Below are 16639 nucleotides of genomic sequence, written 5' to 3'. Positions count from 1 at the left end.
GTACATGTCGGTTGTTTAATATGTTGTCAGGGTCAAACTTGCGTCCCCCAACTCTCCACCAAAGGTGTGAACAACACCTTTACCAACTGTACCATCAGAGCTCTAAATCATCGGTACATGTCGCGTTCTTGATTAAAATAGTTTTTAATCTTACAACAGATGCATGATGTTTGTACTGTAGGATGCTATGTTGGCTGCATTTTACCATTTCTTTGATTGCAGTAGCAGTCCAGTTGAGTTCTGTCTTGAGATCCCTTGCAAATTCCACAAGCTCATGACACAGATAACTTATAGATCCATTTTCAGAACGAAATCAAAATTAGATGAGTGTGGCAGGCACATAGATAACACCAACACAGTGCTGGTAGTTGCTACAATAGCATTGCAATAAAGGAATATAGTTTGCAATTCAGTGTTAACGAAAAAAAATTTCAGGCTTCTATTAAGTTTTGTAGGATGAAATGCTGTTTAAAAAAAAGGCATAGGTTCTGTTTGTAAGCCACTATTATTTTCTAATACGAACTATATTGTAAACTATAATTATCTAATAATTAATTATGCCAAGTTGACACTCTAGAATTAATGATTAACCGTTATTCTGCATTATTCCCAATTTGTAACCTTGAAGCAGTTAATAATAATGAAGACAAAACAACAACAGCATTAAAATTCCTGTGTAATCTACATAGGTTTAGATTACTATCTACCCCAAATCATATTTTGTGCAATACAGTAGATTTTCTGATCCTTTGGTTATCCAACTCCTCTTTCATCAAGCATTAAAAATGTCCGGACTCACATATCATCATTATTACAGCTGATGTTACCCAATTACTAATTTGTTTTTGAACCTTGTGAGAAATTCAGTTCAATTTAATTACTGCTTTGGCAATGATTCCAAAATTTGACTGTTAGAAAAAAAAACAATAGTGACGTTTAAGCTAATGTTATTTTATTTAACTTATTACTAAATTTATTAGTGATCAATCACAAGTAAGCAGCAAATATATTTCATATTGGCTGCTTACGTTTACGAATACATTTTATTTCAAGTAAAATAGTGTCCATCAACAACGCATTTTAGTGAACAATATACCTCAACCTCTGACTTAAACATCTCGATTAATCAGAAAACAAAAATTTATCAAGGATTTTTTTTCCATGATATTGTATTGTTATTTTAAATACAAAAGTGAAATATGAGTAATTTTTTTTATAAACTTAGCCTATAATAATTTTAAGTAGTTTTACTCTTATTTTAATGTTGTGTTGAATAATTAGAGTTCACCTGTAGTGACTGTATGATGAATGCTGAGTATGCCTGACAGCAGTCTCACTTGACATTTGTGAGATATGTTGGAATGCTAGAGAAAAATGACTGCCCTTGCAAACTCACTGACTTTTGTATTTGTTTAACGGTAATTTATTGTGGTGTTATTTGTTCCTCCGTGTTTGTTTGTGTGGAGCGGCATATCATGCTATTCAAATGCTACTGCTGGAATTATAAATTAAAGAAACATTTAAATCCTTTTTAAATTATGGTTGTTAAGATATTTTGAAGTGAAGCCTCAAAGCAAATGGTAAATATAAAAGTTTGAGCTTGTAAATCATTATAAGGTTTATTACAGTTTTAGAAAAATATTATAATACTAGCTAACTATAAAGTATTATAAATTTTGTATGATGTTATTAATATCGTTATAATAATATAAGACGAATTTATTCATAAAGTATATTTAACATAATTTTTTTGCATTTTTTTTCCCAACAACTTTACAAAATGCTCACTTTTTTTCAACATCAGGAAAAGACAGAAGCTTCCGATTTTCAAAGTGATTACTTTTCTTTAATATGGAAAAAACTATACTCAACATTTTACCAATATTGATGGAGATTATTTTCGATAAAAGTTTTTGAGGAGTGAAAATTGGATCACAACATTTTTGAGACGCCCTGTTTATTTTATGTTTTGTAAATTTATTTGTCTAATGTAACATACGTGCATATTTTTACAGAAAAAGATTCCAGACTCGAAGCTCACATCATTGAATGACATAGAAACTGAAAACTTATTGAAGCGAGGAAGTTCTGAAGATGAAAGTCAAATGCCAGCTGAAGTGTCTGAAATTCAAGAGAAGTAAATCATAAAATTTTAATTAAATGTGTTTTTGAAGGTTTGTTTTAGTCAAAGAAAATAATATTTAAACAAAAATACAATTTATGTCTCTTAAATTTGAAATTTAATTTTAGTGTACTATCTTCCTTTTACTTTGAAAAATTGCTTTAGAAAGAGAAAAAAATTTTAATTATTTTAAAAAAATATTAGTTTTTTCTTATAAAAATTGCAATTTTGTTACATATTTTATCAACTTGGTGAAAGCAGTCTAAAACAGTAAATAGTTTTGGATGCAGTTATATAGTACCTTTTAAAAGCATAAAAAAAACTTATATCACAAGCACTTTTTAATTTTGAAAAAACAAATTTTTTCTTATTAAAATTTTGTGCTATGTTAATTCTCATCCTATCTTTCAATTTAACTCTTAATAATTAGTGTTGCTTATTACAACAGTCATAAGAATGGCAGGCTATGTGCTAAAATGCATTATCTTCATGGAAATCATTGATTCCTTCTAGTTAATATGCTGAATATTCTAGTATATTTACTAGGCTTTGTTAGTTTTTTTTTCGGTCTACTGGCTTAATCAAAAATTTTTCTTCGTTTTTGTACAGACATTCAATTTGTACAGAATTTTGTTTTAGAAAAATTTCTGCGATTCAAAAAGTTTCTGAAAAAAGTCCCTATTGTAATAAGTTTTTCAATTAATGTATTTCTTGATTGGGAATAAGTTTCATAAAATTTAAATAAGGATTGTAAATATTAAATTAGTTTCTTCTCTGTTTTACCATCTCCTGACATTTATCCTACTGATGAAGGAGTATCAATGTGACTGAAACATATATTGTTTTAGTAAAAGATTTTAATATTTATGATTTTAAATGTTCTTAATATAGTTAATGATTGTAATAAAGTAAGCCTCAATATAGTTATTAGCGTACGGCTTTTCTTTTTGAAATACTCTTAAAATTCTCTATTTTTGAATTAATAAAAAATGTTACAACTTTAAAAAAGAAATTAAGTACCTATTGCTATTCAAAATAGTAAATTCAAAAGCATTATAAGCATAAAGACATTTTGTTTTCAAATTTATTCAATATTAATCATAAATGGTAAATATTGCAAGTAAATTTAAATTTATAGTTATTTTAGCGTAACATAATTTTTGTTGCTTGTTGTGAAATTCGCTGAATTCTTCTCTTTTCATGTTGGCAACTATGGAAGACAAAAGTTTAAAAAATAAGTTATAATCTTGCATAAATAGGCTGTAATCATGTTTTTTTTTTTTTTTTTTTATTTTTTTTTTTTAGATTGTACGAACTGTTAGCAGTTACTCTCACAATCCTAAATAAATTCAGTCCTGAACTATATGAAACTTTATCTGGCAATGTAAGTAATGTCTATTTTATCATTGTTTTTAATCAGGTTACCAGTTATATTAAGTGTTCCCTTCTTACTTTTAGTTTTTATTTAAAGACTGAAAAGGCTTTAACTCTGATCTTTCTAAACATAATACAGTGCCTGCTGCTTAGTAAACTCACTGGTTATAGGACCCAGCCACTTATTTTCATCTAATTTCCCCAAAAGGAATAATATACAGTGAAACCTCCAGGAAAGACCATCTGTATTTACGACCACTTTTGGGAGGCATGGAATTTTTTTCACAGACTTTGCGTTGAAGAAAACCTTTAGGGGTGACCATTTAAAACCTCTCCCAGTGACCGGGAAAACATCTAAAATACGGAAAAATTCAATAAAAGGAATCCCAAAAAAATTAACAGAACATATAAGTAAATTAAAATCTATTCAAAATATTTGTGTGAAGCTCCTATTCAAAGAGCTCTTTTTAACTATAGAAACCTCATGTTCCAGTCAGAGTGCGTTAAAGACGATACTATCAATGATTTGTTAGAGGTTAAATTAGAAAAAAGAGTTATTTTAGGAAAAACAAGCATCTCGAATAAGCAAACCTCTTCTCACTTTTTAAAGTTAACTATGGTATAAAATTTAATGCAAACTTTTACAAAAAACATAATTATTTATTTATTTAAAATAGCTTTATCATTCATCATTGATAAATTTGTTTTTGCACGTAATTGTATCAGTTGGGATCATTTTTAAAGGCTCTAAATTTTATTCATTGATCCGTCTTTTCATGTCGCCAACAAAAGTGTTATTTTGAAGAAAATTAAACTAACTGAAATTAAAAGCGTTTGTAAAAATTCATGTAGTACCTTCGATAACAATTTTTAAGTCAATGGAGGTAACCTCCAAAAGCGACCCATCTCCATCAGTAAACATTTTACTCAAGAACGGAGAGTGGTCACTCCCGAGAGGTTTCACTGTATCTATAACGATATCGAAATTTCTTTGGCTATCAGATTCTATTATTTTGTCTTTGGTTTCTTTGCTAAATATTTGAATCAAAACAATTTGATCATTTGACAAAATTAACTCAAGTGCTGTCAAATTAAAAAATCAAAGGTGCCTCACAAGAATGTTTTGCATCTTTTTTTTTTTTTTTTTTAAAAATTGTCCATTCTCAGGTATTAAATGATATTACCAAGTCTTATTTCACCTTTATTATTCCAGCCGTATGATTATGCCCAGTGGCAACTGTTCTTGAGCATCAACTTCAGTGTACCTTCCATGGATCGTGATGGACCTTTAGGTTTTGGATCTTTGTTAGCCTGCATCAGTATGTGCCTTAAACAGTTTGTAAAGGTATGTGTAATGCATTTATTGTTTTCCATGGTGACATCTGGGAGGTAAAGGTGGCTTGTGTGCAATGTCATAATTATGCCGTTAGTCTCAAAATTGTGAAGTCTTATCATCCATGGACCTCCCTTGCCCACAATGGACTGTTGTTGGAATGCTTTATATATCTTAATGGTAATTTTAACACATTAACTTAATTGAAGTTATAATAATACTTTCTATTGAAATGGTATAGTCACTGTCAGATATAAATGATCTATGGTAAATTAAAACTAGCAATTTTAAATGGTACTCAAAATTTTAAGCAATGATATCTTCTGCTTACTTTACATAGATGTATCAAAATTAGCTTTAATCTTTCAGCCATTATACTAACATCATATCTACTTGGTCCACTAAGTGAATTTTAACTAAATAACATGAAATTTTTTCATGTATTCCACTGTTCACTTGTTTTATGCATTGTTATAAGAGTCATTCGTTTATGTTTCAGAATGAAAAAACACCTTCTCCTAGGAAAACAGTGGAGACCCCTTCTCAAATGCACAGGTAAAAACAAGCCTTTAATCATAATAATAATATTTAAATTAAAGTCATTTTCACTTATGCATAAATCTATACTGTTAGTTCTATTATATTGAATCCTCCAGTTACATATGTGTTTAAATTTCCGAAAAAAAAAGGATACTTTCTACTGTTTTACAATAACGCACAGCATCATGTTCCCAAGTAAGAATAACGTAGTTAACAAAAACACACTGTTGCTTCAGTACTACATGAAGTGACATCTTCACCGTCGAGGCACAGAATGTCACTTTGCCGAAGATGTTGCTTGTAATGGTATCGATGACGGCACATCTTGTTCAATGCTAAGATACAGAATGTATTTGCAATAAAGATATTAAAGATTATAGTATTGAAATGATTGATGGTACTATTAGTGCAATTTTCAATATCAAGATATGGAAGGTTTCAGCACTGAAGCTGGTACTTCTTACAGTGCTAAAACAATATCAATTGATATTGTTTCAAAGCCGACCTCCTCATGACCAGCCAGTGCTGAGATTCGAACCCTGTACACCTCATTGAAAGGTGAGCGCTATATCCCCTGAGCCACCACAGGTCTGTTTCAATACTATATGAAGTGCCATCTTCAGCGCCGAAACTCAGAATGTCTCAACTCTGAAAATGTTACTTGTAATGGTATCGAAATTATCAATGATGGCACATCTAATTCAATGTTAAGATACAAAATGTCTTTATAATTAAGATATTACATGTTATAGTTATAATGATTGATGGTACTATTAGTGCAATCTTCATTATCAAGATATCGAAAGTCTCAACACTAAAGATGCTACTTCTTACAGTGCTGAAACAATATCACTTTTAAAAACATCATTTGTACTTTTATACAATGTCTTATACTTTTATGTAGCTTAAATGTTTCTTAAAAATGTTATGTAACTATTACTGGGATCACAAATGCTTAGTTTTTTTTTTTTTTTTTTTTTTTTTTTTTTTTTTTTTTTTTTTGAAGTTATTACTTGTGTGAACATAAAAGAGTTATTTTCAAACCCAGATCTAAGTGTCCAAGAATATTTGTTGTGAGTTGTCTCACTTAGAGCCTAAGGAACCTGCATGCGATGGATAATCTTGTAATATTGATTATTTTGAATAGTCTATCACTTAAAACTCTCAAAAATCAACTCAGCATATAGCTGAATTTTTTAAAATTATAACTTAAAACGAAACTCACTTTGAATGACTCAAAAGGAGATGGGGATTGATTATTATTATTATATAATTGCTTCACTTATTATTTAACCCTTTAAAGCACAGTGGTACGACAGCGAAACCGCACTTTTTTGAAAAATTATTCCTAAGAGCACAACGGTCAATCTCCGAAACCAATAATTTTAAAGTATTATTTTAACTTTTCTAAACATCACCAGATAGCAGCACTACACTTAGATTATATCTTCCTTTGAAAAAAATAAAAAGTTTTCAAGGCTCTTTTTCATTACTACAAGTTTTTTTTTTTTTTACTCAATAAAATACAAAAAAAGTTTGAAGTATATCACTCAGATTTGTTGTTTATGAGCTCCTTTTGACACACAAATTTTTCCCAATAAAGATTCCTCAGAAAAGTATTTAATTTTTACATTTATTCTTTTTGGTTTCAGAGTGAGGCCACTGTGCCTCTAGAACTTTACATCCACCAACACGCGACTTTATCCTTTCCCCCCCTTCATTCAGTCACATAGTGAAGTGGGTAAAAATTTATTAGGGTTTTTTCTTGCATGGGGCTTATAAATGGAGAGCAATGTGTCTCTTATCTATTTCTATTGAAAATAAAGTCTATTACCTCAAACTTCTTATCTGAAACAAATTTATTCTGCTCATTTGAGTTCTTATTGAATAAGCGAACAGTCGTATTTAGTTGATGCTATATCTATTTTCTACTTTTACAATTTTTCTGCATTTCATTTCTCTCAAAAATTAAGAATTTAAATTTTTTTATTATTATTATTGATTTATATTGTTGATTTTCAATTACGAGATGAGAGTTATAATCTCAATAATAGAAAAGTTCATTTGTTTTGAAAACTATTTCAAAATTTAAGTATTTTAGTAGCAGTTTTTCCCCATCTAAATGTCTCGCCGTAATGGACTTGGAAGGAATATAAGACATAATTAATATTATAATATTAAATATAAGGAATAATTAAATTAATTAATTGCACAAAATAATGCTGAAGAATAAGAATACATTATTATATATCGCAGTGAATGCTGCAGTAAGAAATTTACTTTTTATAACATTTTATTATACATTTTATTTTTATTATTATACATTTTATTTTTTTTATTATATATTTCTGTATTATTTATTTCATCATAATATTGTATAATATATATTATATTTTACTTAAAAAAAATTTTGTGTTTGAAATTCATACCTTTTATTTGCACTAATATATATTTTATAATATATAATCTTTGTATTATATTATATTTGTCAAAGCCTTTTTTGGTCTTTAAAATTATTTAAATAACATTAGCATTTAAGTTCATTGTTTGATTTCTGAAAAGTGAAAATTTATTGTAAAAAAAGCTAAAAAAGATAATATTTTTTTATCACATGAAAATGTTCTATGTGGACACTGGTTAACCACCGAAACCACCACCCTCTTTGTGGGACAATGAATCAGAATTTTTTTTTAATGTAATTTTCCCATTCTTAGACGCTATGCATCATAATTAGTTTCTCAATTTTAAAAAAATATGAAAATTTATGTTCGCGTGCTTCAAAGGGTTAAACTAGTATGCAATTATAAACTGGTTTAATATTTTCTTTTCGAGAGGAGTTTACCATTTCTTCCACTGAGGTTGGGAAAAACCCACTTCCAGGGCAGTTTTTTTTTCCTAATGTGAGAAAAACTTGCCTTCCTTGTTTTGAACATTTAATTTTACTATCTTTTAATGACTGTATTATTCTTTTCTAGGCCAGTCATTATGTATATATTAGAAGTAAGTTTGGCTTTGTTGATTTCTCAAGCCAACATTGCCATATTTCACCCCGATCTACATATGAGAGACAAGCAAATTATCAAGCGAGAGCTGGCTCCAGAACTCAATTCTATGAACATTACGATGAATCGATATTTGAGGCGTGGTCCTCCCTCTCCTGTTCCTATGGCTACCACTCCATCACCAATGAAATCTCAATCGATGATTGAGCATCCCTTCCTGAGATTAATTGGAAATTTAATAGAAAAACTTTTTAAATAACTTTGTTAAATTTTATTTTTAGCAACCGACAACTTTTGTAAGATATTTTTGTAAATAGTTTTATTTGATTAATAAACTATTTTTGTAATTTTATTGAAAATTTTTTTTGACTATTTCCATTGTGATCTTTATATTTCAAACAAGGAAAACTCGGATCTGTAGGAAAAACAACCCCAATACCATTCCTACTTTTGTCGCTTGTAAAATGATTGTTCCGAATCTGACTAACGTTTCCTTCACTGTCCACTTTTATCTGCAGACACTCTCCTTATGTTAATTACTTTTTGGTAATTTTCAGACTTTGTTCAAAATGGCAGAAAAGATTACTGTCAGGAATTTAATTTCTTATGAGGAATTAAAGAGAGATGCAAAATTCTATAGCATAAATACTTGTAGCAAAGAGGATTTTGGGAATTTGCCACATTAAATAGATTTTTTTTATTTGCAATCATTTTCTCTTATATACTTCATATTCCATCTTTCAGTCCCCTTGCTCTCTTTCAAATATCCTCAAACAATAAAAATAGATAATTACAATTGTGGGTAAAAAAAAAAGCCTGGAAACCTTTCCAAGATGATTTAGAACATTCACTGGGGGCATTCTCATTAACTAACTATGTTACACATTATATTTTAAAATTTATTGGTTAAAATAATTCTTCCCGCTTTTCAAAGTTAATGGCCTTAAAATTATCGAAAAGTGAAACCATCCCCTGAAAACAGTGGGACAGGGAGTCATATTCAGAATGATTTTTATAGAAAAATCGGTTGAAATGATGTGCACAAAAAAAATTGTGATCAGTTTAATTGGAGTGAAGATTATCCTGTCTAAATGAAAGGATGCTCTTAACGCAAAACAGAGTTTCCCAAATGGTGTTATGTGGAACCTAAGGATTCCGTGGAAGTGGTAAACAAGTTAGGACTTTTTTCAAAGGACTAAAGGAAAAGAGTAAGGACTTTTTTTCAAAGTTTTTTTTTAAATATTTTTGAAACCTGTAATTATATTTAGATCCAATCAATTTAATTATTTACTTTCATATTTTGGTTGCTTTTATAATATTAATTAAAGCAAAATACAAATTTAAAAAAAAAAAATTTCGAAAGAAAATGCAAAATTTTTTAAATAATACTTCAAATAGTTTATAATAATTGTATAAACTACTAAAAGGGCATTGCATTAATACTTCCCATCATGCTTCTCAATCTAAAATAATAGCATTATGTATTTTTTTCAACTAAAACATTGATACTATTCTATAGATCAGGGATGGCGAACCAGTGGCACGCGTGCCACGTATGGCATGCGACACAATATTTTGGGCACTCCACCGATCACAAAGTTTACTATGCAGCATATTAACAATTCCATAAAATTTCACAAAAAAACAATTAATGCCAAAAAAGCAATTAATAACCACAAAAAAAACAAGCGAACAATAGATAAAAATTAACAGTTTTGCTAAAACTAACATCTTATAACCCTAATATAAGTTATTTGTCATCTAATCTGCAACAACAGAAATCACACTGATGATACTTTAAGTTGAATTACGCGTATAACTGAGACATTGCAAAAGTTGAGAATTGCATTTTTTCGTAGTAAATAGAGAGTTTTGAGTTTATAAAATTTATTATTATTTACTCAATAATCACGAAGCCAAAACTATTTGTCGGCCCGTCTATGATCTCATTAAAATATATTTTAGAAAAAATGGCACGTTGGTGCATGAAGGTTCTTCACCCCTGCTATAGATATATGATCCAACATACACTTTTTTTCTTCCACAAATTTTTTTTTTTTCCCCCAATTATTTAAAAAGTGCTTTGCACATAATGTTAATGGTTTTCTATTTTCAACTTCTTTAGTTTTTTTACTCCAACTCTTCCCTGATTTATAGCAAGGAGAATGATTTGGGAGACTTGTCTCCTTAATTGAAAAAAAAATACAAATTATTTTTTCCATGTTTTTTTTTTCATGATTTTTTCACTTATATAAAGCATATTCCATTCTATCTTCCTGCACCCCCCTTTCCCTTCCTCCAAAATAACCCACAATTGTGGTGAAAAGGGAGAAGATTCACTGATGGAGCTCTCAATCATTAATTGTATTATACACTAAGAGGCTCCTCCCCATGTTTGCCCAGTTCACCAACCCTGTAATTGGTTCTAATTCATCTTTTTTTTTTTTTCTTTTAAAAAAAATCGAGATAAAAGATTATTTTGTTTTATAAAAATATATTTAATTATTATGATTTTATCAAGCACATTATATTAATATGTTAATCCTAACGAAATGAAAGGTTATCTGGATTTCAAAAATAATCAACCATGCTTTAAAAAAAGGGGTTAAACGTAGGATTACAGAATGAGTGACACAATTTTCTACCTTCATTCATTTGCTTTATCAAGAATCATTCACAATAGTTATTGTAATTGCTTTGGCGATACTAATCTACAACAATGCACACTGAAAATTAATCTTAGAAATAAATGCGTAAAATACTACTTAAAATGAGAGTTTATAAAAGGAAAACCGCGAGAAAAATTGGATTAAAAGTCATTATTTGGCAGGGAAAAAATAAAAAAAATGGTTCTTAAATTTGAAATAGTTTTCGAACTAATAGCAATATCGAAGAAAAAAAATTCTTATAGGGTTTAATAATTCGAAACGGTTCTGTTAGCATTCAAATTTTAACTTTGTAGTTGCATTTAAATGAGCTGTCAGCATTTTTTTCCAACTTCATGCTTATCAATTCATATCTCTCGAACAAATAATCATCAAATTTCTTGTACATTTTTCTGCACACCTTCATAATTTCAATTTTCTTATAGTTTTTTGCGCTCTAAGATAAAATGTAACGCAAGACAAAAATATTGAGAAAAAAATTAGCAAAAAAAAGTACTTAAAATTGCAATAAATTTCGAACAAATCGAAATTTTAAAAAAACGACAAGAAAAAAAAAATAACACTGTGTTCAGTTATGTTAATATTGCATGCCGAATTGCATCTCTGTAGTAGCATCCCTGCTGACCGTAAGTTACTATTCCCCCCTACAAATTGAACAGTTAATTCTGGAACTAACTATCGAATGTTACACTATTTTATTCCATCGTACTCCCCTGTGCATTTTTTGCGCACCATAGTAAATCTACGTTTTTGCGCAGTAAAACGTAATGTTAAGTGGAACACCCAAAATAGCGGAGCAGTACTATTTTAATTATTTTTAATTCAGAGATTATGTTAATAAATTTAACTATTAAATAATTTTTTCCCCACGAGAAATGTATTGCTAATTCAAAATTAACAAAGAGTGATAAAAATAGGGGTGGCGAATAAAAACTGGAGTCATATTTTATCCGAAAATCATTTTACTTAAAAGTCAACAAAAATGATAGTGAAAACTTTTTTTCCTTCTGAATAGTGAAAATGGAACTAACATTGATTCCTGTAGAATTTACAATTGATCTCAATGTTAAGAGGTAGGTACTTTATTTACGCAGCTTAGAACTGCACATGGGGCTATTTTATTTCATAACCGTCGCTGACCCTAAAGTTTGACTTTAAGGATACCATTGTTCAACTTCTGTAATTTTAAACCCAATCTAGAAGACAAGGGAACTCCTGGATCAAGTATTGGGAGAAATTGGCCTTCTTGGAAGACTTTTTAATTGAACTCACTCACATTTGCGTTACATGCGAAACCTCCCACGGTAAGCCAATACCTCCTAGAATAAGGAAGGCCTCAGCACGGGTTAACATAAATGAAAAATCCGATCCGTTGGTAGTCCAACGAAGTAGACCTGAATGGCTGCCACATTCTTCCATTAGCATTGGCGTCGTTCATAGCTTTGATTTTGGCGAAATGGAATTCCGGTGACCATAACAGTCATTCCCTTTGGCGCCGATTCTTCCCCTTCCACGTGTTTTGTTATTTTTAATTCGTTTTCGTGAAGTTTTAAGTTATGATAGCTACTGTTGGATTACATATTTGCAATATATATTAATGTGTCACGCCTTACCATTGCTGTGCAGTAAACTGCAAAGGAAATTATGCTAACGGTCCAAAAGTTGCCGTATTTAATTTTCCCAAAGATGAAGCTCAACAAAGACGTTGGCTACAAGCACTCTCACGGAAGGATTTTATCATCACTAAGAATTCTCGAGTAAGTTTTCTCACTTATTGTTTATTTCTGTTGAAATCGGGGTTCGTTGATTTAAAACAACACTTTCTTTTTTAAAATAATCATTCAGGTAGTTAAATCAAATTATATTCATTTTTTTATTTTGGAGAAAAATATATATTAAATTTAGAAGGCATTTTAAATGAGATAGTACAAATTTTTCATGATTTTCATAGTTTTAAAATTTGTTTTAATTGCATTTTTGTGTGAGAAAGTTTGACAAAATGTGAAAACATAATGCAGGCTATAATATTCAAACAATATGAAACCGAAAATTTAAATCATTCAAAAAAAAAAAAAAATCACAAACCTCTATTACAACCTCTATAAGTATTTTAATATTGTTTTTCCTAGAGTGATAATTTAAAATTTTACCAGAAATTAAAAGTTTTACTTAAATTTTAATTTGCGTCTCTTACTTCATTGGGTATTGTGCATTAGAAGTCTTGGTTTTGTGAAGAAAAAATAGAAATTGTAATTGAAAATTTAATTTGAATCTCATATTTCATTGAGTAAAATATGACTTTCAACAAATATTTTGATTTTTCTGAAAATTTTTTTTCGTTGAGTTTAAAAATATGAGAACATTTTAAGAGTGAGAACTAAATGTAAGAACATAATTTTTTTTTTACATCAAATATGTAAAAAAGCTTATGACATCAAAACTATAAAGTATTTAGTATAATATTTTTTGAAGAAATAGTTAAAAATAAAAACAAAATACTTAAAATGTATACTTGTTTTTAGGTGTGTGAGAAACATTTTTCGTCGGATGTCATAGTTAAAGAAACGGTGAAAACTGACCCAAAGACTGGTGAAATAAAACAAAAATTATTCATCTTGTGAGAAATCTATCACATTAACGGATATCGAAGAGAAATTTAATGTGATAGATGATGTTGAAAACTCTTACATTCAAACATTAGACAGAGGTTGTTTGGTTTACCCTAAGCAAGAAATTGTTAACATAATCTTGCACGCATATGTGGTAGTTCAAAAATTAGTTTCTGAAGAGTTTGAAAGCTCATTTCTACAAATGCATAATCATAAAGTTTTGGCTATTGAAACTACTATTAATGTTTTGGAATGATTCCAGTTTCATTGTTAAATTTTTGGTAACTCGAGCCATTAACACCTTTTTAAGCAATTAATGTAAAAAGCTAAATGATTTAATTTTAACTGAACGACTTAATAAAAAGAAAGCTAACTTAAACTTAAAAGTAACTCAATCTAAAATTGAACCAGAAACTAAGAAAAGAAAACTACAAACATTAAAATAAAGGAGCTGTTTGTTTTTTTCAACATTAAAATATAGAATCAATTTTTGATACAGCTTCTGTTTTTTATTTGTAACTTTTAAGACAAGTAGCATTATAATACTTTTTGAGTTTATTTGAAAAATATTTTGTATGACTAGACTAATAAATTAATGTTTAAATGGTCATATTTTTAATAAGCTGAAGAGATTTAAAATGAAATCTTACATTGTTTCTATATTTGTATTTGAAATAAACAGTTTTGTTGCTTGTTTCATCACTTTTCATTTTTGAAAGCTGTGAAAAGCTAGTAACTTGTAAATAATTTTACTATACTACACTAATTTGAAATTGTGTTCAAATTTCAATAAAGTTAAGGATATAACTTTATATCAGCTGTCTTAAAAATGAAAATTTGTTTTCATAAAAAATTTTACTCAATGATAAAATTAATTATTATATATAGTTCGATTTATGTATATATTTAAATGAAAGAATAATAATAAATGCTTACATAGATAAATTGTCAAATAATATTGTCTAATTCCTTTAAATAAATTACAAAAGGTATATTAGAGTGCAATTTTTTTTTTTAATATCTTTATTTCAATTGATAATGCAATTAAAATAATTTTTCTCAGAATGTTAGTATATGTTCGATAAATTTCATTCTTTTCAGTAGAGACGAAAAGTGCTTAAAAAATTTTATTTTTTGAAAGGTAAGTTTCTAATTAAAAACAAACTCATATAAAGTATCCGATCGAAGCTTTTCTGAAAAGACGCGGTAAGGATTCTCGTTGGACTACTAAGGATTGAGAGGGGTGTGTCGTGCTGAGGCCTTCATTCTAGGAGGTGTTGGGTAAGCCCGGTGACAAGGGGACTCTAACTCATGATCCGTCTACCACTGAGGATATTTTTGCGCCAGCTCTGTGGTCGGTGCGAAATTCATATCGACCAGCCATCTCGGGGATTCAAACCCATTCACTTCATTAGAAGGCGAGCGCTCTATCCCCTGAACCACCTAGGGCCCCCCAAAAGTATTGATTTGTTATACACGTGAATTCTTCGGTCGGCTGCATTTGAACTCACGAATACGAGTCCAACACCCTACCAACTCGGCTATCCGGCCGCGTAATTTGAAATCATCATGCTAAATCAGACCCATTGGAGACTTAGCATAATTATGTCTCATAGGTGGAAAACTGAGCTCAGGGACGTAGGTAAGGGGGGTGTTCAAACACCCCCCATTGTAAAAAGCAATTTTTCTTTTTTTTTTAATACTATAGATAATTTTTCCTTAATTTAAAAAATTTTTTAAATATTTTATTTACTAAAAAAAAAAATGGAGAATTCCCATGACATTTTATTTTGAGGCTTTTATTAGTATGTAACAGGAATAAAATGATCACTGCTGCCTCTTTGCTACCCATTCATCAAGAGAATAATAAACACTTCTCTTCAGTGATTAAATTAGATAGCATCCCTTTCCTCATTGACTTACCACCCACAAAGCTTCTCCCCTCAGAAAAGTAGCCAGCCCAGCTCATATTACACTGAGGGAAAATGTTCTTCGTTTCTTCCAATGGGTTCTATCTTATCTTATCTACTTTTCAAAATATCGGATATACACAGATCCTATTTACGGTCATAAAATGCATGCCTCAAACCTTGGCGAACAAAGAACACGGGGCGCGCTCAAAAGAGCAGAAAATCAGGGTCATGAATCGTGGTTGCCGGGAGAAAAGTGTTGCACCAAGCAGACTCCTCAATTCTGCTTTTAACATGTAAAGTCTATGGCGGGCTTGTCATACTTTGAATCGATTTTTCTTGTTCAAGAATCGGAGTGATCAATTAAAAAAAAATACTAATAATTTTTTCAATCTTTCCTATCCACGAAAATGTAGGTTAATTTTTTTTTATCTTTATTACTTTTTGTAATATTGCCTTTGAAACACAAGTCACTTTCTACCTTTGAGTAAGGGAGGAAGGCAACTTCCACCCCCAAGTTCACTAATCTTCTCGGTGGGAGGTCTTGCCCCCTTTTGAAAATCTTTTTCTCTCTCTCTGTCCTTCTGAAGAACTGATATGGGGAACGCTTTAAAAACCGATAGCTTTCTCTTTAGTTATAAGCTTGTAATTTATTATGAAAATTATATTTGCTGATAATTCGTTCATTCTATATTCATTTTATTTATTTAGTAGTAATAATTTTCTTGTTTTTATTCATTTTGAGAATGGAATTTATTTTTTAAATACATTATTCCCCTTTTTTAAACTTTGTTTCTTGTTTTTTAAAGATGTTTCAGAATTAAAAAAATTAGCTGCTGAATAAAGTGAGATTAATTAAAATCGAATAAATGACGTATAGATCTTCCAATATGCTATAAAGCATCACAAAACCGCCGTTTTCCTTTTTTTTTTAAAAAATATATCGTACACTCATTTGTAGGTTTAAAAAAACATTTACATTAAAAAAATTTAAAAGGTTCCAATTTTTTCATTCCGTAAATAGTTTTAATTACTCCAATAGCTGGGATAGTATGTTTTTTCACGGTAAGGAAAAAAAAATAG

The 16639-nt window shown here is 29.5% G+C and overlaps 2 protein-coding genes across 3 annotated transcripts in view; both read left to right on the top strand.

Moving 5' to 3' along the window:
- Nup188 (nuclear pore complex protein Nup188) overlaps positions 1-8723 on the top strand; it is a 97870-nt gene extending 89147 nt beyond the window's left edge. The window contains exons 45-49 of the mRNA XM_087160578.1: positions 2016-2137; positions 3428-3506; positions 4710-4841; positions 5329-5384; positions 8345-8723. Coding sequence (XP_087016704.1) covers positions 2016-2137; positions 3428-3506; positions 4710-4841; positions 5329-5384; positions 8345-8630 — 675 coding nt within the window. The 3' untranslated portion in view covers positions 8631-8723. The remainder of the gene's footprint in view (positions 1-2015; positions 2138-3427; positions 3507-4709; positions 4842-5328; positions 5385-8344) is intronic.
- A 3445-nt stretch (positions 8724-12168) lies between these two features.
- Positions 12169-16639, top strand: part of snz (sorting nexin snazarus) — a 52182-nt gene continuing 47711 nt past the window's right edge. The window contains exon 1 of one of the 2 annotated variants that reach the window (XM_087160577.1): positions 12169-12794. The gene's annotated coding sequence lies outside the window, so the exon portion shown is untranslated. The remainder of the gene's footprint in view (positions 12795-16639) is intronic. The other variant, XM_087160576.1, reaches the window with a different exon arrangement.

The sequence above is a fragment of the Parasteatoda tepidariorum genome, chromosome 4, assembly GCF_982258835.1.
Source record: "Parasteatoda tepidariorum strain Cologne lab strain chromosome 4, Ptep-v5.0, whole genome shotgun sequence".
Classification (NCBI taxonomy): domain Eukaryota; kingdom Metazoa; phylum Arthropoda; class Arachnida; order Araneae; family Theridiidae; genus Parasteatoda; species Parasteatoda tepidariorum.
This window is presented reverse-complemented; position numbering and strand designations above follow the sequence as displayed.